At 45.0% G+C, this 23,235-nt stretch overlaps 1 protein-coding gene and 1 pseudogene across 4 annotated transcripts in view; one reads left to right on the top strand and one right to left on the bottom strand.

Moving 5' to 3' along the window:
• The window catches only part of CDRT4 (CMT1A duplicated region transcript 4), a 74,236-nt gene extending 51,572 nt beyond the window's left edge, over nucleotides 1–22,664 (top strand). For 2 of the 4 annotated variants that reach the window (XM_015437672.4, XM_045375319.3), the window contains exons 2-4: nucleotides 4,793–4,877; nucleotides 18,619–18,693; nucleotides 20,259–22,664. In XM_015437672.4, the coding sequence (XP_015293158.3) occupies nucleotides 4,805–4,877; nucleotides 18,619–18,693; nucleotides 20,259–20,686 (576 nt within the window). In that variant the 5' untranslated portion in view covers nucleotides 4,793–4,804 and the 3' untranslated portion in view covers nucleotides 20,687–22,664. The remainder of the gene's footprint in view (nucleotides 1–4,792; nucleotides 4,878–18,618; nucleotides 18,694–20,258) is intronic. The other 2 variants (XM_065532805.2, XM_065532806.2) reach the window with 1 other exon arrangement.
• LOC102136920 (large ribosomal subunit protein uL6 pseudogene) lies at nucleotides 14,651–15,470 on the bottom strand (annotated as a pseudogene).
• Nucleotides 22,665–23,235: the final 571 nt, after the last annotated feature.

The following is a 23,235-nucleotide window of genomic DNA, read 5'->3' as shown; positions in this document are numbered from 1 at the left end:
TGTGTGGAGCCCCTCCTGGCCCTCCCAGTCTGTGGCCCCAAAAGCAGAGCAGCTTAGCGGGGGCTTTTTTGAGAAGCTGCTGAGCTCAGACCCTGCTGGCTCCACATTCCTGGATGATGAGGGAGGGATTCCAGTGTTTACTTTGAACAATGTTTTCCTGTGTCTGAATCGACTGGGTGTTAAATTCTTCCAGATTTCTGGCTCCACGTTGCAGCTCCAACGGGACAGAAACAGGTTTACGGCAGTTGGCAAGAGAACGAAAGCAGGGCCCATCTGGGCACCTTCTGTGTCTAGAATTTCCACTCTGTGGTTGGAAAGGCTGTTGAGCGCCCGCTCTGTGGGCTCCATGCCCAGGCGGGGTTTGTTGTGGTCTCAATTCACAGAGCTCTGCACTTGTGCCTTTCGCATTTCCCACCCTAGAGGGCAAAAGTTAGCTTTTCTCTTTTGAAAACGCATCCGGGAAAGAGAACAAGCCGAGTTTTTGGAAGGTCAGGGCTTGCAGTGTTTTCTTGGTGAGTACAAACCCAGAAGTTGGGCTCATAAGGAATTCATTTGGTGGGATGTTAGGAAACTTCAGTGCATTCCATTTTCTGGCGACTGCTGTGCCAAGAGGTTTCAGAGACATACAGGAGATTCGAGCTGGAAGGGAGACAGGGTACAGCAGACCTCAACCCTCATTTTTACCCAGGAGGAAACCAAGGTACAGAGAGGCAAAGTAGCGTGAGGGTTGGGATGTTGGACTGGAAGGGCCCAGCCCCAGTGCAGCCGGTTCCATCTCTTGGCGCTGTGCAGTGGGTAATCCCACCTCTGATCACACAACCATGCAAGGCTCTAGGAAACATTCTCCTCTTTATTAAGTGTTGGTAAATCAATGGCTTTAACGAAACAGAGAGCTTCAGAGAACAAATAGGATCGATTCCAAATTAAAGGCACTCTTTGGGTCCACCATGCACAATAGTTTCTGCGTTCTTGTGTTCTGGGTTGGTGAGCAATTCAGGGAAAACTCCCATCGGACCCCATGATGACCGGGGCTCCGTAGAGTCTTTAGTGGGGCGCTAGCCTCTAGGCAGGTAGCTGTCAGCCTGAATCAGAACAGCCCAAATCCAATCAGGCATGGGACGGATGATGGCCTTAAAACTTACTCCATTCTAGACCCTGTGCTGTTGGATTCTGGAAACTTACTCCTGAGCCCCGTGTGTGTGTGTGTGTGTGTGTGTGTGTGTGTGTGTGTGTGCGCGCGCGCGCGTGCACACGGGTGTGTGTGTGTAAGGAAAGGAAGATTAGTGGCAATCTTCCTGGCTTGAGTGCCTAGGTGGAGTCCAAACAGTGTTTATGTAGTAGGGTTGAATAAAATAGTCCCATGACAGAACCTGACATTTTGATCTGGCTCTTTCGCAAAGCCATTTTGGTGCCAAGAACATTTTTACTTAGTTTTTAAAAGAAACCATGAAAACGTCAGCTGTCTATACCTCTCAAGTAATGTGCAAGGCAAGCACCCTAACTCCACCTCTGAGTATCTTGGATACTTCCCCCTGTATCTTGCCCTCCATCCATACCCCACCTGTAACCCCTCTGGCCATATTAGTATATCCACTGTCTCAAAATGGCCTTGTCAAAATCTGCTTTGTTGGAAGGGCAGCTTCATTTTTGTGGTATGTTATAGGCTTAAATTCTTTACTTACATAGGTTCCCTTACGTTAGTAGAAATGGTGTCCTCTGGAGATGGAATGGTGAAGAAGGAATTATGCAGTGAAATTTCTCCCACTGCTGCCAGATTAGAAGCCCTTCTCTGTCTCAGTTTTGTGGGTGGGATTTTTCCTTGGTATGTCTAGTAGGGGCTTTGTATTGGTTATCTCTTGGTGGGTAACAAAGCACTCCAAAGGTTAATTGCTTTAAACAAATATTTGTTATCTCATAGCTTCTGTGGGGCAGGAATCTGGATATGCCTTAGCTGTCTGCTTCTGTCTCAGAGTCTCTCCATGAGGCTACAGTCATGATTTTGGCCGAGGATGTGGTCTCATCTGAAGGCTCAACAGGAGGAGAATCCACTTCCAAATTCACTCACTGGATATTGGCAAGATTAAGCTCCTCAAAGGCTGTTGCACTAAAAACCCCAGTTTCTTGCTGCCTCTTGGCTGGAAAACTCCCTTAGTTCCTTGCCACATAGGCCTCTCCACAGGGCAGTTTGTAACATGGCAGTTGGCTTCCCTTAAGATGAATGAGAAAGAGAGTGTGAGAGAGTGCTCAAGACAGAAACCAACTTTTTTTGTGACCTAATCTCAGAAGTGACATTCCATCACTTAGACCATATTCTGTTTATTAGAAGTGAGTCATTAGATGCAGTTCATACTCAGGGGAGGGGATTTCACAAGGAAGTGAATACCAAGAGGTGAGTTTATTGGGAGCCATCTTACAGCCTGCCTAGGATAGGCCTTATGGGCCCAATTGCTGTTCATCCTATAGGCTCTGTCACCCTTGCAGTTCTGTTAAGACATGAGTTGTGAGGGGCAGAGGAAAACCATTTCCATGTTCACCCTTACTCCTCCTGGGAGGTAGATAGCTTTGTTGGCATAGCATCTAGAGTTTTCTCAGGGGCAAAAAATTCTGAGTTTCTAAAGTATTAATAGTTACATCTACCCTCCACTCTCCCATCCCATCTCAGCTCCACTCCAAGGAAAGCAGATGAGCCCAAGACAGCAACCACACTGGTTTTCCCTTTCTCTGTGGTCTCTGTCACTCTCTGAACAATGTGACACTTTTGTTCTGTCTAGAGTTCATCTAGTCCTCAAGTTGGATGCCAATGTGATCTAGTTTTCTTGTTTCCAGAATGAACCCCCAGCCATAAATCATAGAATAGAATTTATATCAACAGTTCAGGGTTCTTGGTGTTTACCAGAAAAGCTAATGGTTACAAAGCTCCTCATGGATCATGGAATACTTTTACTTACATCAATTGGATCATCACAACATCCCATGGGGCAGGATGTTTCCCACCTTGGGGATAAGGAAACTGAGGTTCAGAAAGACTAAGGAACTTGCTCAAGATTAGACATAATGAGGTGAAGCTGGGTTTTAACGTGAGTTATCCTACTTCCAAATTCTGTGCTCTACCCTACAGCCGCTTGATGCTGTTTGCAGATCTAAGTCTCCAGATTACTTCCAGTAGGAATCTGGCAAGACTTCTTGGCTCAGTTTTGCTCCTTAAGTCATTCTAGACCAGGGCTGCAATGATCTGAGAAGAGAAATAGAACTCAGCTGGGACAAGGGATGTTACAGCTGGGACAAGGGATGTCAAAGCTGGGGTGAAGGAGAGCGGACATGGCTGGTGACTTAGGGAGTTACACAGGTGTGTGCCTGTGTGTGTATGCATGTGCTTGTGTGTGTACATATTCGTGCATGCATGTGTATGTGGCTTGTAGACTCTTTCTCATGCCAGTGACTATATGGATGTTCTGCTCAGGGCTGTGTGTATATGTGCACTTGTGTGTATTGCTGTCTATTGGCTGGAAACCTTCCTCAGTTAACATGTGCACATATGTGGCTGCAAGTGGACGCAACGCCTGGGACCAATGCCAGATGGCTGGGACCCATCTGGGCTGGGGGATGAACTCTAGAGAGTGCCTTTTAGTGAGCAGATGGTATAAACAGGACTCTTGGGATGTGAAAAGTAGTGTGGCTGGGGAGGGATGGGTGAGATGTAGGGATACCACTGTGGCAGCAGTTGTGTTGAAAAGTCCCCTGAGCATGTTTTCTGACCTCCTATGACTCCAGTCCCTTCCCCAATCTTCAACGCAGTGACTCAGTTTTGGCAAGATGTGTCTTGGTACTAATTTCTCCAGCCTGAACATTGGACTGCATTGTTTTGGCATTGCAGCAGACATTGCCACCCTGCATATTAATGATGATAACAGTCCAGCCAATAGGCTCTTACCATGTGCCTGCGCCCTCTGCCCAATGCTGTATATGAATTATCTCATTAAATCCTCATGGCACTCCAAGGATAGTTTCTCTTACTGCCTCTGTTTTACAGATGAGAACACAGAGGCTTCTGAATTTTAACTGTCTTGTTCCTTGTTCCTGGTCACGTAGCTAAGTCACTGACCTGCCTTGAACTCGAGCTCTGAATTCTATGCTATACTTTCCCCAAAACAATTGTTTAATGTGCGGTTTTACTGTTTTGGGAACTTTGGTGAATTCTCCTATCAATTGCCATCTTCAGATATTGAAATCCATACACAATAATATTGCAGAACCTCACTGGAACAGTAAAGAGAGGGTGGTTTTTCTGCAATGCTGCACGAGGGTGGTTTTTAAAGGCCAGGCCTTTGTTGGGGAGAGGATGCCACAGAACACGCTTCATGAAGGGCCGGTTCCCGGATTTTAAAAGTATTTGATGCATCTCTCCACCATGCCAAGAAGACACATTAAAACCCTTTTTGTTTAATTGGATTTCTGACTCAACAAAAACTCCTTTTGTCAGAACTTCAGGATTTCCTGGCATGTTACCCACACATATTTTCTATGTGGATAGTTATGTTTCATTGTATACTATTGGGATATCTTTGTGCCTAGAAAGACTCATTTGAAATGAATAATTAAACGTTTCTGCCCAATTTCAAGAGGCCTCTTTTGTGACTTCTGGGGAATGGACAATTGCTATTTTAATTTTTAATTATAGGCAACTTTTTTTATATATTTAAGTGTCGATTCTCTCCCTATCCCCACATCATTCATCTTAGTTACATTATATTACAATTTTACCAGTTAACCTTCCTGATTCTGTGTTTCTCAGGAACCCAGTGAAATGAGCTGCACCAGGGACTTGAAGAAAGAGTTTTCAGCTGGGAGAAGAGAGGAAGGCAAGATATCAGGACACGGTAAGCAAATATGGCCTTGGGTTTTGACCAGAGTCTATCCTCCCAGTGGGCCAAGAGTTGTCTGGAATGTAAGGATTTCACCTCTGAGCCTTAAAAACACAATTTAAGAAGAGAGGGAGAGAGAGAGAGAGAGAGACCAACTAAATAACACATAATGGGATAGACGGCCCTGATAGATAAGGTTCAGATAACATACTTGGGAGCAGAGAGGAGGGCCTGTCTATTCCACCTAGAGGCCTGGGACAGCCTCTCAAAAGAAGTATCACTGGAGCAGTCCTGGAAGGAGATATGAAGGGCGTATAGAGGAGGGACCATGTGTGTGAATTTACAATCATTATGAGGCAGGCAACTTCATGCATTTGAAAAAGCAGCTAACATTCATTAACAACATACAGAAGATACCCCTGGCGCTGCATTTGGTGGTGATGACACCTGGCCGTGGTAAGAACACATATTGGACCAGGTGAGACTAGAAATGGAGTTTCGAAGGGAAAGTGGAGTAGAGCTTGAGTTAGAATTTGGTACATTTAGGTCCCATGAACTTTTTCATATTAGACAAGGTTTCATTTCTTCTTTCAACAAAGCCTGAATCCTGTACTGTCACGGGTCTATGTGCTTGAATTCTTGCTCCTTAATAGGCACTTGCAATGTCTCATTCAGTCTTCACAATAAACCTACTGGGACATGTATCATTCTCATTTTATGGATGGGGGAAAACTTTAAGACTCAGAGAGAGATAGGGCAAGGGATTTGCCCACTTAAAAGCAGTAAAGAGCAGTGCTAGGATTTGAACCCAGGCCTCTCCATTAATCCTATTTGTTTGTCATATTTTTCAGGATAATGTCCCACCTTTTGCCATTTTACCTTCTCTAGTAGTGGCTACTGCCAAGTGAGCCAGTCTGTGTTTTTCATTTGTGTCCCATACAAGTGTGAAGCTGCTGGATATTTGGATTTCCAGTGATCCCTGGAGATTCCAGGAGAAGTTACTTATGGCAATTGCAGGAATGTCCATTTATCTGATGATTTTGACCCAAGGTCCTGGGGACAGAGCAATGAATGTGATGGATGAGATTGCCGCTGTCATGTGGCTTATAGTCTAGTTGGTTAAGAGAAAATAAATGAGTAAATCATAAGAAATGTCAGGCAGGGATAGTGTTAGGCAGAGTATTAACATAGGAGATGTGATAGTGACTGGTGGTGCTGTTATGTAGTCAGGGAAGGCTGAGGAGTTGACATTTAGGCTGAATCCTGACTTCTAAGAAGGAACAACCCATGTGAAGATCAGGGACACATGCATCCCAGGCAGAGGCAGTAGTTGGGGAAGGACCCTAAGGTGGGAACAAGCTTGATGTTTTTAAAGAAGAGAGGCAAAGCCAGTGTGGCTGGGCACAGTGGGTGATGTGAGGAGCTGCTCTAGCTAAGGCTGGGAGGGGAGGCAGGGGCCAGATCAAAGAGGGTTTGCAGGCCAATATAAGGAACTGGCATTGGCTTCTAAATGGAGGGTGAGCCATGAGAATGTTAGGCAGGGAGAAGATTTAATCTGATCATGTTTAAAAATAAATCACTCTGGGTCCTCTTTGGAGAAGGAGTTGTAGGGTGTATTAGTCCATCTTCATACTGCTATGAAGAAATACCCGAGACTGGGTAATTTATAAAGGAAGGAAGTTTAATGGATTCACAGTTCCACATGGCTGGGGAGGTCTCCACAATCATGTCGGAAGGTGAAGGAGAAGCAAAGCATGTCTTACATGGCAGCAGGCAAGACAGCATGTGCAGGGGAACTGCCCTGTATAAAACCATCAGATCTTGTAAGACTTATTCACTATCACAAGAACAGCATGGGAAAAACCCACCCCCATGATTTAGTTACCTCACACCAGGTCCCTCCCACAACAGTGGGGATTATGGGAGGTACAATTCAAGATGAGATTTAGGTGGGGACACAGCCAAATCATATCATAGGAGAACAAGAGTGGAAGCAGGGAGACCAGTAGCAGGTGTTCTGTAGTTCAGTTAATAGATGTTGACGTCTTAGAGGAGGCTGGTGGCATAGAGAAGTTAAATCATGGTGGGGTTGGGGAGGATAATGGGCTGGAGATATTGAATGAAGAAGCAAGAGATGTTAGATGTTTGAATTGGGCAATTTGATGAATGATGATGCCTCTTTCTGAGATGGAAGAGACCAGAAAGGAGCATTTTATGGAGTAAGGTCAAGAGTTTTTTTAAACCATGAAAAGTTTGAGAGCTTATTAGATATGCAAATAAAGATGTAGTATATTGGCAGTTGGATATATATATTTGGACTTTGGGAAAGAAGTCAGTCTAGTTAGATTTGGCAAATTGATGAGCTATAAAGCCACAAAACTGGTTCCCATCACTTTGGGGATATGTGGAGTAAAAAAAAAAAAAAGAAGGGGACCCAGAAATCCTCAATGGAGACTGAGAAGGAGCTTGCTGAGTGATGGTGGGATTCTACTCCTGGGGCGTCATGGAAACCAGGTAGGAGAACATTTCAAGAATGTGAGAGTGCGTGCTCAACTCTATCCATGACCATTGCATTTTGGAAGGTGGAGGGAGAGAGGCCTGGGTTGCAAGTGGAGAGGTGTTCTTTGACAGGAAAAGGGATGCTTCATTCATTGTAGCAGGAAGGAAGGCAAAGTGCAGTGGAGCATATGGTGGAGAGTTGGTACAAGTGATGGTGGGAGATGAGGGAGTTCTTGATGGATTCTTGGATTTTTCTCAAAGCAGGGCAAGACAAAGACATTAACCTACAATGGAAGGAGAAGGAGGTGAAGAGGAGGTTTGAAATAGTTGCTTGGTGGGGATATAAAATATTTAACTTCTATTGAAAAAAATATGAAAATTTCTTAAAGAACTAAACATAGAACTACCATTGGACACAGCAATCCCACTACTGGGAATCTACCCAAAGGAATAGAAATCATTTTATCAAAAAGACACCTGCACTCATATGTTTATCCCAGCACTGTTCATAATAACAAAGTCATGGAATCAACCTAAATCTCCACCAATGGTTGACTGGATAAGAAAAATGTGGCATACATATGCCATGGAATACTATGCAGCCATAAAAAAGAATGAAAGACTGTCCTTTGCAACAATATAGATGGAGCTGGAGGCCATTATTCTAAGTAAACTAACCCAGAAGCAGAAAATAAAATATCACATGTTGTCACTTACGAGTGAGAGGTAAACGATGTGTACACATGGACATAAAAGTGAAGACAATAGACACCGTGGACTCCAAAAGGGAGGAGGATGAGAGGAGGGTGAGGGTTGAACAATTACCTGTTGGGTGCAATGTTCAATATTGTGGGTGATGCGTTCACTAGGAGCCCAAGCTCACCATGACACGATATACCCATGTAACAAACAGGCACATGGAGCCCTGAATCTAAAATAAATATAACATTAAAAAAAGAAAGGGTTGCTTGGGGAGTGGAAGAGTGAAAAGAGTAGGAAGGGGGAAGTGTTGGTTGGAGTAGCTCTGTTGATTGACTTGGAGATAGAGGAGCAAGTGTGTGGAATTATAAAGAAAAGGATTCTGCAGCTAGACTGCCTGAGGGCAAATCCTGTTTTTTTGTCACTTTATCGTTGTGTGACCTTGGACAGACTGCTTAATGTCCCTACAGACTCCAGTTTCCGTGCCTGTGAAATGAGATTAATATAATAGTACCTAATGCATATGGGTTTTGTGAGGATTTAATTAGTTACTATAGGTAAGATGCTTAGCCTGAGCCCTGGTCATACCACATGTCATAGAAATATTAGCTGTTATTCCACGTGGGACCAATGGGCACGGTGGCGTTTTCCTCCTATCACGTTTAGTTTCTGAGATGACGGCACCCAAAAGAGCCCCATAGGTGGACTGAACTGGTATTAAGGCTTTGCCATGCAAATATGTGTTTGCCCGGCACATGGGAGAGGGATACTGGGTTAAGGGTGTTTGCAAGGTACTGTAAGGAGGAGCTGTGGGGTATCAACAAGATAAAGCAGGAAGCTGGGACACAAAGAGGACACTAAGGGGAAGGTGGGGTGAGTGAATTGAAATCCACAAATTGCTGGACTGGGAACTGCTTGGGGAGTGAGCTGGAGGGATGGAGGAGGGAAGAGTAAGAGTGAGATGCTCGCAGCTTAGATTTTGGACATAGTGTGGTTATTGGGGACGCTAAGAACAGTGGGCTGATCACAGAGGCAGGGGTGGTGGCGACTGAGAGGAAGACCTGGTGATTGGAAGTGAGCAGGTCGAGGACTGCTGGGCTGGAGGTTTGCACGGATCATTCAGGAGATGACGAAGAAGACACGGTGATGACAGGGTAACAGCACAGAGGAGGACAGCGTGCCTGGGGCTCAAGTTGTCAGGGACTGAGGGACAGAGGACAGTGCTCAGAAGCTGGCAGCAACCAGGCAGGTGAGGTGGTGATGTAGCCTGGGCACAAGCTTCAGGGGAGGAGAAATGGTTTGAGGATGGCAGTTGTGGGTAAGGAAAGTGACTGCCCCCAGGCTCCGGAACAACCCTTCCTTGAGAGGTCTGCAAAGGCCCAGGAGAGAGAGCACGTCCCCTGATGATGACCTGACAAAGTGCTCTTGGCAGAAAGTCCCAGGGGTGTCTGCGGCAGAAGGGAGAGAGGAGAAAGGGTGTATGTCTCCATATTTCAGCTTCTTATCCTCAGCTTTTCAGATTTTGAATGCAATTTCATCAGTTTACCCAAGGTGCGAAGTAAAGCCCCACACCTTTTTGCTTTCTGGCAATTTCTCAACATAACTGTGACGCACACTATTTATAATACAGCCACTCTCACCTTTCTCTGAGAGCGCATGAGTCATTCCCTTCCTGGAAGGGTTAGGAAAGTGGTTTCTGCATGGTCATGCTACGGTCCGGGGTATTTGGAGGATGTGCAGTTCCTTAAAAGTGGAGACTGGGGCCAGGTGTGATGGCTCACGCCTGTAATCCCAGCACTTTGGGAGGCCGAGGAGGGCGGATCATGAGGTCAGGAGATCGAGACCATCCTGGCTAACACGGTGAAGCCGCATCTCTACTAAAAATACAAAAAAATTAGCTGGGTGTGGTGGCGGGCGCCTGTAGTCCCAGCTACTAGGGAGGCTGAGGCAGGAGAATGTCGTGAACCTGGGAGGCAGAGCTTGCAGTGAGCCGAGATGGCACCACTGCACTCCAGTCTGGGTGACAGAGCCATCTTGCTCCGTCTCAAAAAAAAAAAAAAAAAAAAAAAAAAGAAGTGGAGACTGGGAAGAGAATTCAGGGCAAAGGAACAAAATGTGCCAAGGGGTAAAGGTATGAGAGCTTGGCTAGCATGGGGAGTGATGGGGCGTTGAGAGCTGAGTGTGTGTGTGTATGTGTGTGACTATGCATGCATGTGCACACATGTGCAAGTAAACATGTGTATGTACATGTGTGCGTGCATATGCATAAGTGCATGAAGGTGTGTGTATGTGTGCAGGGGGAGAGTCTTGGTGATGGGAGCTGAGAATGGGGAGACAAGATTTTGGGGGATGCTTATTACTCAAGAGTTGGGCGCAATGGATGATGCATGCATTTTCTCACATTCTGACATGCACTGGGGAACTGTGTGCTACTGAGTACAAGCTGTCAATAGGCTGATGGAATAACTGAATCATGTAGGAGGCAGCTACTTTCTTTTCTTCTAGGTAAAATCTCAAATGCAAGTCATGTTCTTCAAGACAAACACTGGCCTGGATTCCTAGTGCTTTGAACATTTCAAAAGGGGTGGCCTGGCCCACGGATTGAGCGCAGTCCTGGTAAATGCCTGGCTGTTTCCCCGAAGTGTTCTCCAGGTTCACAATGTCCCTATTGTTTCAACGGAGCAGGACTTCCTTTTTCTGATGGATTATTACATTGTGAGGCCACACATTTTAATGGTCACACTGCTCAGGAGCCGTCAGGCAGAGAGACGGTCTCTGGGCACAAATTACTTAAAGCCTTTCATGTTTGTTTTCCTGAATATGAGGTTGTAGGGCTATTTCTTGCAGCCTGTTTCTCCATATCTTTCCTACGTGTCCAGCCTGCCAGTGTACGAGCCTACCCCAAAAATGTCCATGGAAGAAAAAGGCTGAAAAGCTCTCCTCTGATTATGCCTGCCTGGCTTGTTCTGGAAATTCGATTTTTAAATTTGGAACTAGATCTGTAGATAATAGATCAATAGATAATGGCCACATGTGTTTTATGCTCAATGGGCCTTCCAATGTCATCTTAAAGTGGGAGTTTAATATTTATAATTGAATATTCCTTGGATAAATGTAAAATTCAGATTCATGGTTGTACCTGATAGGTATACAATGCCTAATGCTTCTTTCTTGCAGTGAATTTGTAAAGTGTTTCTTCAGCCAATTCAGCATTATAATTCACATGCAGGAAACGCACTGTTTGGAAACTGCCTATTTATCTGCATGCTGGGAGGAGAACATGGATCTTGAATGAGGAAGCATTTCACTCAGGATTTGGAAACATTGAGGTTGGCATTTAAACCATGCCCACTGCCCATCATTTCCTTTGTCCTTTGAGATTTAGCACAAACATTGTCTCTTCTTGAATCTGCTTCTTGACACCCCTCCCCACCCAGGTTGAGTTAGGAAACTCTGTCTTCCTCATGGGGCTGTGAGCTCCTTGAACCAAGGCTCAGTGCCTGCCTGGTGTATGAGATGCTTAGTCAGTACGTGACTGCAGAGTGGTTGATGGAACATGTATTGTCCTATGTACTGGAAGGCCTCTGCTTTTGTTTCTCATAACACAGATGGCAAGGATTCGTCTGGATTTATCAGCATGGGAAACCTGGATTGTGGACCCCTGACATTGAGAAGGGTAGATCCCAAAGTAAGAGGCAAATGCGGAAAATCCACAGTGGGTTCTGGGTGAGTGCAGGACCTGTGCCTCTCAGAAGAGTAATGTTTGGAGCTCAGGACAGGTTTTTTTGAATGTGTGCAAGTGTGCATTTGTGCATGAGTGAATATATGTTGAATGGCCATAGGTACTTGAACTGTTTTCACCATTGGACAATAAAATGCCCTCAATGTACACGTATAATCGATACAGAAAATAAAGTATAGAAGCATTATCAAGAAGCAACATATCCCCTCCTTCCCATCATAAGTGATGAATCAGTAATAGCAAGTCTGTGTTAGAAGATGAGCAATTCTGATTAGACTCCCACCTCCCCACCCTGATGTGGTTAGAGACAGTTGACCCCCCCAGAAAGAGGCACGGTCTGTATAAGAACATGCTAACACTACCAAATGGCCCACCGTATGCAACGTGACTTTTTAAAGGTAGTGCGGTAATGGACTTGTTTATCCTCTTCTTTGTGTGTGTGTTCGTTTCTGGGGAGGGGCGCTAGGGAGGAAGAGATGGTGTCCAGCAAATTATTGCACAGGGAGAAAGAGAGAGATGCCCTTCTTTCCCGAAAGAACAACTCGCCCCTCCCCACTCCCATTCCCCTTTGTCTTAACATTTCTGGGATTCCCAAGGCTCCCCATTGTCTGTGTCACTAAAGGCACAAGAAATGGTCATCTTCTTGTGTGCACCCCGCAGAGCCCATTTGGTAGAGGTGGGGCCATGGTGAGTTTCCATGGGATAGGGGCAGGGTGAAGAAGTGGAGAGAGTCAGAAGGGGGCGCCACTGAGAATCCGGAGGTGTGCACTCACTGTTGCCCCGCGTTTCTCAGTTTAAAGTTCAGGGAGTCGGTGCCTGTGCTGATCCTGTGAGATGGGCAGTTCTGTGGGTCTCCTGTCAGCCCATTTGGGTGGAGATCAGCATGGAAACCGCACGTTCTGCTAAGTGGATCCTTGCCCAGGAGCATCCTTCCAGATCTCAGAGATGAGCTTTTCAAGACACTTCTGGCTTTAGTGGCAGCTTCCTCTTTAGCCAAAAATAAATGAGGAGTGGCCAGAGGGTAGGAAAAAAAAAAAAAGAAAAAAGCTAAGGGCAGGGAGGAGGTGGAAGGTTAAAGAGGATAAAATGCAGAGGTGAAATGAGGCTTTGCATCAGGTTCCTGTTTGAGAAAATGTGATTCTCCTTCTGGGGCCAGGCAAGACACCTAGGGATGGCTCAGGGAGAAAAGTGAGAGGTGAGACAAACAAAAGAAGCCTTGCAGATTGGAGCAGAGAAGAGAGGAAAGAGGCTGAACAGAGGAACACGGGTCTTGTTTCTAGTGGAGCTTGTTCTTCTGCATAGGGACAGTTTTGGGGACTCTGCAGCTGATTTCAGAGGAGGTGATTCATTGAAGACCCAGTTATATCCCGAGCAAGTTCATCATTCTATCCTCTTACTCCATAACGTTCTCTGAGGCTTGCAATTCCAAAATAAGGGCAGGAGAAGAACATTGTTTCACAATCGCCACAAATGTGTCACTGGTTTCTAGCTCCATGAGATACCCCACACAATAAATGAATGAATGAATGAGTGATTCCTTGGTCAAATGAGATTAGGGGATGCTGCATATTCAGTCTTCCTTTTGGAGAATTACAGAACAAATTAACATACAACAGACTGAAAATCCTGCTCCAAAGGAATTTTTTTTAACGTGGCAATTTTTTTTTTTTTCTAACTTAGTTGACTGAGGACAGGCCTGAAATCTTGCACAATTTAGAAGATGTGGCGACTCCTGGGTTAAACAATCTATATGGCTTTATAGGGCGGCTTTTGCCACGGGCCCCTTCTTTTTCTTTAAGTAATACCTATTAACATCTTGAGGAGAGACTCTTGCATTCTGTGGGACATGGTTTAGGAAACACTAGATTGAGATAATAATCCACTCGTCATGACTATGTAAGTGGCACTACTTTCACAGCATCAGTGGGGCAAAAAGTCTGAGTGGGGTCGATTTGTGCCAGAGCACTAATCCATCTATCCTGCCTGGAACCCGTAAAATCCTTTTGCAAGATGGTTTCCTGAGATAAGGATGCAGCTTGTGGCCAGAGAGGGTGAGCTCATTAGATTTGCATGAGAATCCCATGGCGACCACAGTTTCCTTAGCTCTGGACTTTAAAGCCACCGCTTCTTCTTCTTTGATCTAAGTCAATTTTGTTATTGTCAGGTGGTGGTTGTGGAAGTACTCGATGGCCGTTTTAAATGTTTAAAAGCTCCTGAGATGCACTGCTGACTGTAATCAGGGATTCTTGAATGAAAGCATGTGTCTTAGGACTGCAAAGGGACTGAAAAGACCTTCTGGACCCGTTCTCTCTCTCTCTCACCCAGGCTAGAGTGGAGTGGGGTGATCTCGGCTCACTGCAATCTCCTCCTGGACTCAAGCAATTATCCTGCCTCAGACTGCCGAGTAGCTAGGATTACAGGTGCCGAGCCTGTGCTTGGCTAATTTTTGTATTTTTAGTAGAGACAGGGTTTCACCATGCTGTCCAGGCTGGTCTCGAACTCCTGGCCTCAAGTGATCCACTCACCTTGGCCTCCTAAAGTTCTGGGATTACAGGTGTGAGCCACCGCACCTGGTTCGTTTTCTGTTTCTAAGTAGTTAATAATAATATTTTATAAATCTTCAGTGGTATTTTGTTTTAGATTCTAGAAAAGCATTTCCCAAATTTTGCTGCACAAAGAAATTGTCTGGGAATCTTTTAATTCCAATGCCTGTACTGCATCCCATTCCAATCAAATCATGATGTTGGGAGTGGACGCCTACATTTGTATTTTTCCAAGATCCCTAGCGATTCCAATGTGCTGCAAAGTTTGGGGACCACTGGTTTAGAAGCACTTTAATTTCCAGACATTTTTTTTTTCCAAATCAATAGGTCTTTTATTGCATCTTTTAATATCACAAATAGGTCTTAGGAATCATCCAGCATCTTGTTTCTGTAGCTGGACATCTCTTAGATCTTATTCATCAGCCTGCTGAACAGTTCCTTTTCCAGAGACATAAATACCATCCAAAAATTTCCTGATATCCTTGATTTTAACTGTTGTGGCTTGCTGAATCAAAGCCGCTGAATTTGAAACAAGCTCAATGTCGTTGCCTTCAAGGATTAATTCATCTTTCTGGGCTTGAGATACTGAACAAGCAACACCTGGTCTCATCCAAGCCCTGTGGATGTGTTTTTCACCCGAGAAATTTCAGATTTCAACAGGAGACCCATTCTCCTGGATAACGACGTTGATGGGGAAGTGACCATACACAGACCTCAACTTGTAACGGAAGCCCAGTGTAACACCCTTGATCATGTTCTGTCCACAAGTACAAATAGTCCGAACGGTAGCCAGTTCCTTTCTGTTACCCCACGATTTGTCAACCCGGAGCCCTTTTTGTTTTCTTTCCAAGAAGACTGAGTTCTACATTGATGTGATTGAAGTCCCTCTGGGGCCCTTCACGATAACTGTGTGTCCCTTCAGAGTAATGTCAACATTTTCTAGAATGTTGGCAGTCTGATGGCTGAGAACGGTCTTCATTCTCGCAGTAGACGTGGCAAAGAAAGCAATTTCCAGATATTTTTAAAGCAACTGTGGGGTAGGTGTTATGATTCACACCTATAATCCCGGCACTTTGGGAGGCAGAGGTGGGAGGATCATTTGAGCCCAGGAGCTTGAGATCAGACTGGGCAAAATAGCGAGACCCCTGTCTCTACTTAAAAAAAGAAAAAATTATCCAGGTATGGTGGTGTGTTCCTGTAGTCCCAGCTACCCAGGAGGTGAAGGCAGGAGGATTACTTGAGCCCAGGAGTTGAAGGCTGCAGTGAGCTACGATCGTGCCACTACACTCCAGCCAGAGTGACAGAGTGAGGCCTTGTCTCTAAAAAAAAAAAAAAAAAAAAATTTACAGAACTGTGTCTCTCTGGGACAGGAGTTCATCCTCATCCTCATTTTGTAAGTGACCACTAGGGTCCTAAGAAGTTAAGGAAGGTGATCAAGATGGATTGTTTCACGTTCCAGGTAATTGAATGATCTAGGCCAAACCCAGTCTATCAGACTAGATTCTGAAAATGGTGGGATGAGAGATTGAGTGGGGGGAGTGGGGAGCTGGCCCTGAAAGCCCAGTGGTCTGAACATCGGCTTTGTGTCTGTAGGAAAAACAAGAAAGCCGCTTCAACACTCTGCCTCCTGCCCCTCCCGTCAATGCTGTTTCTGTCTGTAGACTGCTGGTTTGCATTTCATTTACAGGGACACAAAATGGAACCTTTGTGCTGGAATTGAAGGAAATTATAAAAGCCCACAGCTTCTCTTCAGACTTAATGTCAACTATTTGTCTCCTGTTATTTTCAAACAAACAAGTCCTTCCCATGAGTTCTGAGGCAGTCTCAAACACTCCCTCCCTTGGTTCTTTCTATGGTTTCCTAGTCCCTGCTTCAGCAGGCATGAGAAAAACCCACCATTTGTAGACTTGTCCTATCAGTCACACGGCACAGCTGTAGGGGTCAGGTGAGTCCTGGCCAGAGGCTCTGAGCAGAGTGGTGGGTCACACAGATGCACACAAGTCTGGAAACCAATGTTTGACCAAGACCGCGCTTTCCTCAGGCTTCAGGTTCATCAACTAGAAACTTAGAAGCAATGATGAAAGAAATGACTCCCAAATCTCCCAAATACTGCCAGCTGAAACATATTTCCACCATCTGGCATCCTATTTTACATATGAGAAGATGAAGAAATTGCTTTCTTTTTTTTCTTTTTGGAGACGGAGTCTCACTCCATTGCCCAGGCTGGAGTGCAACGATGTGATTCCAGCTCACTGCAACCTCCGCCTCCCGGGTTCAAGCGATTCTTCTGCCTCAGCCTCCTGAGTAGCTGGGATTACAGGCGTGCACCACCATGCCTGGCTAATTTTGTATATTCAGTAGAGACAGGGTTTCACCATGTTAGCCAGGTTGATCTCGAACTCCTGACCTCAGGTGATCCACCCTCCTTGGTCTCCCAAAGTGCTGGGATTACAGGCATGAGCCACCGCACCCAGCCAAGAAATTTCTGACAATGCTAAAATATGGAAGACAAGTAAAGAGTTCTATTTCCACTAGAGGTAGAGAGAGGCCCAAGTTGAGTGGCCACTTGCGTGTTCTGCTCTGTGTTATGGGGGACTTGGAATGGATGACTTTAAATTCCGAGGCCCTATAGTAGGTCTTAGAAGGAAAACTAAGATGCTTTACCTTACAATTAAAAAAAAATGATGACATGAAAGTTTCTCTAGGTTAGATGACTATTTGAGCATTATTTCTTCCCTAGCCTCAGAATAATGACATTGTGAATTCTTCTAGAACTGCACTGTTGTGGAAGATTGTCATTGATACCTACAGCAGGGACTCCGTAAGATCTGTCTGTAAATAGGTTTGACCAAAAAATGCCTTCTTTTTTTTTTGGAGTATGAATGAATCTCCGGGATGCCATCCTTTGTTAGATGTGTTATTAAAAAAAGGCTGAAATGTGTGAGTAATTTACTCTATAAAAATAGTGGAATTTATTTTTAATGACACACTCACTAGCATTCCACAATAGTTCCTTGATTAGGGAAAAAGGGGGATGAAAACCTGGGAAGTGTTTATCTCAGAGGAGTGTTCCATGCAGAAACGAGTCAGTCCTCACGAGTATGTGGGAGCTGATAAAAAAGGCTTAACACTCACTACTCAGTCTAAACCGGGGCTACTCAGAGTATGAACCACAGACCAGCAACATCAGTATCATTTAGGAGTTAGTTAGAGATGCGAATTCTCAGGTCCTCAAAACAGACCTACCGAATGAGAATCTCTAAGGTGGGACCTGGGTATCTGTGGTTGCACAAGGTCTCCAGGTGATTCTAGTGCTTGCTAAAATTTGAGAAGCACTGCCTTCGACCCATGGTTCTCAAAGTGTGGTCTCCAGACCAAAAAGCACCAGCATCATCTGGGAGCTGTTCAGAATCATCTGAGACTCTTTCTCAGTGGGCATTTGCAGGTGATAGTGGAAATGCTTCATGGCATTTTTAAGTGCTTAAACGCTGCAGAGACGGCAAAATTGAGTATAGAAATGTAATGAACTCTTAGGTATGTGCATTTGTCTTAGAGTTGGAAAGGAACCAAAAAGATCTCCTGGACCCATTTCTTGTCTCTAGGTAGTTAATAATATAACCTTACAAATCTCCAGTAGTTTTTTTTTTCTTTCCCTGTTTTGGTTTAAAACAGTGGTTGCTAAATCAGCAACTCTAGAGGTGGGCCCAGCAATCTGGGCTTTAACATAATCTCTCCAGGTGGATGCAGCCTCAAGATTGAGAAGCGCTACATCACGGTTTCCATTGGATTTCCCCCCCTGCATGGCCCCATAGAGCATTAGACTTCCATGTTTCAGCCTGGGCTTGGGGCCCCGGTAGCTGACTCCTGGCTGCTGCCCATCTCTGCTACCTTCTCTCCCTGATTCCAGGCTGAGAAGTGCAGGTTGGATGTCGTGCTTGTAGTAATGTGACCACTCTCGGAATCTGGTAGAGGAGATAGCAAGGTTTTGAAATGGGGACTTTTTTTTCCCACTTCCTCTCTGTGAACCAGCCTCCACACGGCCCCCAGCCTACCCAGCCTCTTTCCTGCCATGCCTGCAGGCCTTTGCGGGGCTCACCTGGCCTGTCTCCAGCTCCACAGAAAACATGTCCTCTTCTCAGGGCATGAAGTCACCTTAGCCTGATGCAGAGACCATATAGGACTTAGGACCTCCCCCTCAGGGTGGCTACTAATCACTTTCCTACACTCAGGCCAGTTTGAGGAGGCTCTGGCTAACAAGCGTATTTTCCCATAGGAATCCGGACCTGTGATGTTAAGAAATCAGTAAATATTAAAAAGAAGATGGATGCAAGAAGGATGAAGAAAGAAGGTAGGGTTGGGAGCGTTACCAATGGAAGCTCCTGCCCTGGGGCTGTCTAGGGTTGGAGGATTTGCAGTGGGAAGAGGCCACTGGGCGGCCACTCTTGTTATGCTGGCAGAGAACAAAGCATGTTCAGGAGATGGAAGGGGGTTGCTGCTCGTTTTTCTCCCGGCATTTGAGTTTGGACTCTGCCAGATTCATGCAAATGCCCTATCCCACAAGATCTTTACATTTGCTTGGAGGAGGCAAGGGTGAACAGTCTGTGCTTGGAGGCCTTGCCGAGAATTTTCTAGTGAGAGGTAATGTCACACATGACTTTTACAGGGAGATGGAATCCTTCTACAGCACATTCTTTACTGACAGCTCTGTCCCCAGACCAGCTCCAGCTCCTGGACATGCACGAGGTAGTGTGGGAATACAACCTACACTTCACTTGATTATCCCCACTGACAGCATTTTTTTTTTTTAAACTGCATTCAGTTTGGAGATGTCAAGATGACTCTTTTAACTCCCCTCCCTGCAAAACTCCAGTTGAACTGACCAAAGAAATAGAGAATTAGGGAAAGAATGCACCACATAAGAGCACAGAGGAAGGTAGCAGCTGCAGGAGAGAAATGGAATCATTTCTGCTAAATAGAGTGACGTTGCAAATGAAAGATCGGAAGGACTGACATGCCCATGATTTTGGATCTGTAAAGGAACAGGCTGCTTGATAAACTAATGGACTGAATTTCTAGCAACACCTACCCCTCTTGGCAAACACCCCAAACTTCTGGCCAGCAACCATAGTGAAAAGCTTTGTGTTTTTTTGAGCCTTGTTAAGCTTGAGTTCAAACCCACTACTTGTTAGTCGTGCAAGCTAGTCAGCCTCAGTTTCGTCCTCTATTAAATGGGGAGAATACCTACCTTATAAGGTGTAACTAGGATTAAATGAAACAGTTTGGGCTGGGAGACATAGCCAAAAGTTTTAGGTACCATTTACTGATTACTACATGTCATGTACTGGCTAAAAGCTTTACATAAATTATCTTTAATCCACAAGAAATTTCCATGAACTTTGTCTTGTTCTAATCACCATTTTACAGATGAGGCACTTGAAGTTTAGCAAGGTTAAGAAACTTGTTCAAGGTTCACAGCTACGAAAAGGGTAGAGTAGGAATCTGAAGCAGACAAGTATAGAACCCATGCTTTTAAGCACTAAGATGTACTGTTCCAAGCCCTTGAAATAATTATTTTCTTTAGTTGTCAGGCCTTCGATTAACCACTTTTATTGGTGAAAAAATAGAAGTTTAGGGGTAAAACAATTTGAGGTTATGCAAATATTTAAAATCAATCAGGTCTGTTTGATTCTGTCTCTTGCTCCTTACGATTCTGTCATTGTTTAATTGATATACTTTCTAGGATGTCATTCTGTTCCCCTACTTTGAATTGGATTTTATTCTGACTGAATACAAGGGGTGCAAAATAGGGAGGACTTCAAAATCTGGTTCCGAGGCCTTCCCATTGTGTGAAGAATTGAGCTATTGCATGTGACTGCCTCTAAATGGCCTGCATTTCTCTTTCTTTGCTGGTAGGACTCACAGAAAACACTGGACTTCCCCGGAAGCTGCTTGAAAAACACGACCCCTGGCCAGCCTATGTCACCTATACCTCCCAGACAGTGAAACGACTCATTGAGAAAAGCAAAACTAGAGAACTGGAATGCATGCATGCCCTTGAAGAAAGCTCCTGGGCATCTAGGCAGAATAAACCTTCCAGCGTCATTCAGCCAAAAAGGAGAAAGTCGTCCAAGTCTTCCGGCAAAGCTGTGTTCAGGGACATGCTGTCAGAATCCACGTTATCAATGTGGGGTGCTTATTCGGTATCGGCCATGGCTTCTACCATGATCCCAGAACCCACACGCTTACATACGGATTCCAGAGACTGTCCAGCTGAAAACTATAACAAGATCATCTTTGCCCGAAAGCCTGTGATGAGGATGCTCTCTACAGTTCGCTACTGACCAACAAGGAGAAACATGCAAATGTTTAGCTAGGGGTCCCTGCAGCCATCCCCCAAGAACATACAGCAATTAAGCTCCATTTACCACTCATTTCATGGTGTCCTTTAAATCTGAACTTGCTCTTGCTCATGCAGAGCTTGGTTGAGAGAAACCAGATTAGAATGTGAGCTGTAGGTGGGTGGGTGAGTGTGTGCCCTCCCACACTGCTCTCTGATGGGGTTGGGCAGTCCCTGGCTCTAGTTTCTGCCACAGATGCTCAGGACCAAAATGTGGGTGATTCGTCTGGGTCCAGGCAGGAGATAGAAATCACACCAGCTATTTTATTAGAGATAATATAAAGGATGATTAACCAGGTGACAGTAAAGGGCAGGAAAGGAATACAAAGGTATGCATGGAGGTAGCACCACAGGAAGCAGGCATCACACTTGAGACTTGGGAACAAGAGGAAGATGCTGGACTCATTGAAAGGTAGTTGCTTGGAGAAGGGACACGGGGCTGAATCTCAGACTTCTGAGGTGGGGGAGTGGGGATGCTGCTCAATGCAGCTGGTATCTCTGAGCTCCGAGGAGAGCCCCTGTGGGGATGGTTCCCCCGCCTTTGAATTGGGGAGCTGTTTTGTTGGTGTCTCTGAGGGGACCCCCACTGAGGCTGCTTTTGTGAGTGTTGGAAAAACCAAAAACTGCATTGAAACGTTTCTGGGAGGAGTTGCCACTGCCCGGGTGAAGAAAAAGTGCTGCTAAGGTTAGCAACCTGTCTGGCAGGGACAGGAAGCTGATAGAAAGTGAACAGGAAACAAACAGGAAGTGAACAAGGAGCCACTTCCTACTTCCTCCTTATCCTTGCAGATGCCTGCTAGCGCTCCCGAGGGCAGAGCCTATCAGGGCACGAAGCCAGAATGTGGTTTGTAGAATCCCAGCCCCAGCATCTCCAAGCATAGGATGGATTTTGAAGCCAAGAGAAAATTAGCTCTTGGTTGGGTTCTGAGTGATCCCATCCAGCTGCTCCTGGACCTGGTATTGAGAGGTTTTTCCCTTGGAGGGCAAACAAAGTGGCAGTGGGGACCAGGGTGCCCCCTACTGAGAAATGGAGAGCCCTTTTCCCCTGTAATTCTCTGAGGTTTGCCTTGTGGAGCCAAGTGCTTGGGGGAGGAGCTCCTGGCAGGACTCCTGCTGTTATTTGTCAGAGGACAGCTAGGATTGGTTCACCCATGCTCTGAGTTGGCCCCAAAGCGAGCTATGCTGAACTCTTCTCCATCTCCAAGAAGACAACCTTTGTCTTTACATGCAAGAGGGATCCAGTTATGACAGGCTGACCCAGTTGGTTTTGTGTTTGGGGTTTATCTACTGAGTAAGGCTGACCTTACCTGAGTTTCTGTATGTGTATTTGCAAGACAGTTAATACTAATCCAGCATCCTTCACAGAGATGTAGTAACTTATAGAAGTGTCATTTGGAAAAGTTGAATTTGCCCTACAAGGCGTGTTCTCCATTCAAGGGTCTTGTGTAAACGTTTGCAGACACAGGTGTGGCGTTGGAGAACTCACCTCTGGCTCCTCTGCTTTTGTGTTGGGACAGCTGCCTGAATTAGGAGCTCTAGACCTGTTCTTGGTTCCCAACTGTTGGTCAGAATGAATTTTTGCAAAAATATAGGTGGTTTCCAGGGAATTTGAATGATTGTATTTTGTGTCCATGGAACGTTTATAGACATGGAGGCAGGTGATAAATTTCTCCAGTACTTTTTTTTATCTCTTTTGTTCTTTTATGGTTGTTCATTTCTAGATTACATTTGGGAAAGTATAGATTATAGAGACTCAATGAGTGTTAGAGCTTATTGGAATTTGGGGTTATTTCTTTTAATACCTTGAAGGGCAGAGTAGTATGGTAATTTACTGAAGATTGCACAGTTTTTTAAAAAATTTCTAAGCATTTAATAGTTTTTACAAAAGTATGTACTCTATAAATTAAAATGATTTTTCTGTTTTTGTTTTTGTTGTTGTTGTTGTTGTTTTTTTTTTTTTTTTTTTTTTTTTTTTTGAGACACAGTCTCGCTCTGTCGCCCAGGCAGGAGGGCAATGGCACAACCTCTGCTCATTGCAACCTCCACTGCCCAGGTTCAAGCAATTCTCCTGCCTCAGCCTCCTGAATAGCTGGAATTACAGGCATCTGCCACCACACCCAGCTAATTTTTATATTTTTAGTGGAGATGGGGTTTCCCCATGTTGGTCAGGCTGGTCTTGAACTCCTGACCTCAGGTGATCTGCCCGCCTTGGCCTCCCAAAGTGTTGGGATTACAGGCGTGAGCCACCACACCCAGCAAAATAATTTTTCTATAGATATCATTGTTTAAATTAATTTAATTCTCAGTCTATTATAACAACACAAGCATGAGCCTAGGATATCATTAACATCTGATGTTGTGATAGAAATTGTCTGTGTTCCATGACTGTGGTCCAGAAGCATTACCTCCTAAGGCAATTTAACAAAGAAAAAGAGTCTAATTCCTTTTAATGGGGAACTCTGCTCAAGCCTGAGCTGGGACTCGCAGGTGTGG

This window comes from Macaca fascicularis, chromosome 16 (genome assembly GCF_037993035.2).
Source record: "Macaca fascicularis isolate 582-1 chromosome 16, T2T-MFA8v1.1".
Classification (NCBI taxonomy): Eukaryota; Metazoa; Chordata; class Mammalia; order Primates; family Cercopithecidae; genus Macaca; species Macaca fascicularis.
The sequence above is the reverse complement of the archived record's forward strand: the minus strand, read 5'-3'. Positions and strand labels throughout refer to the sequence as shown.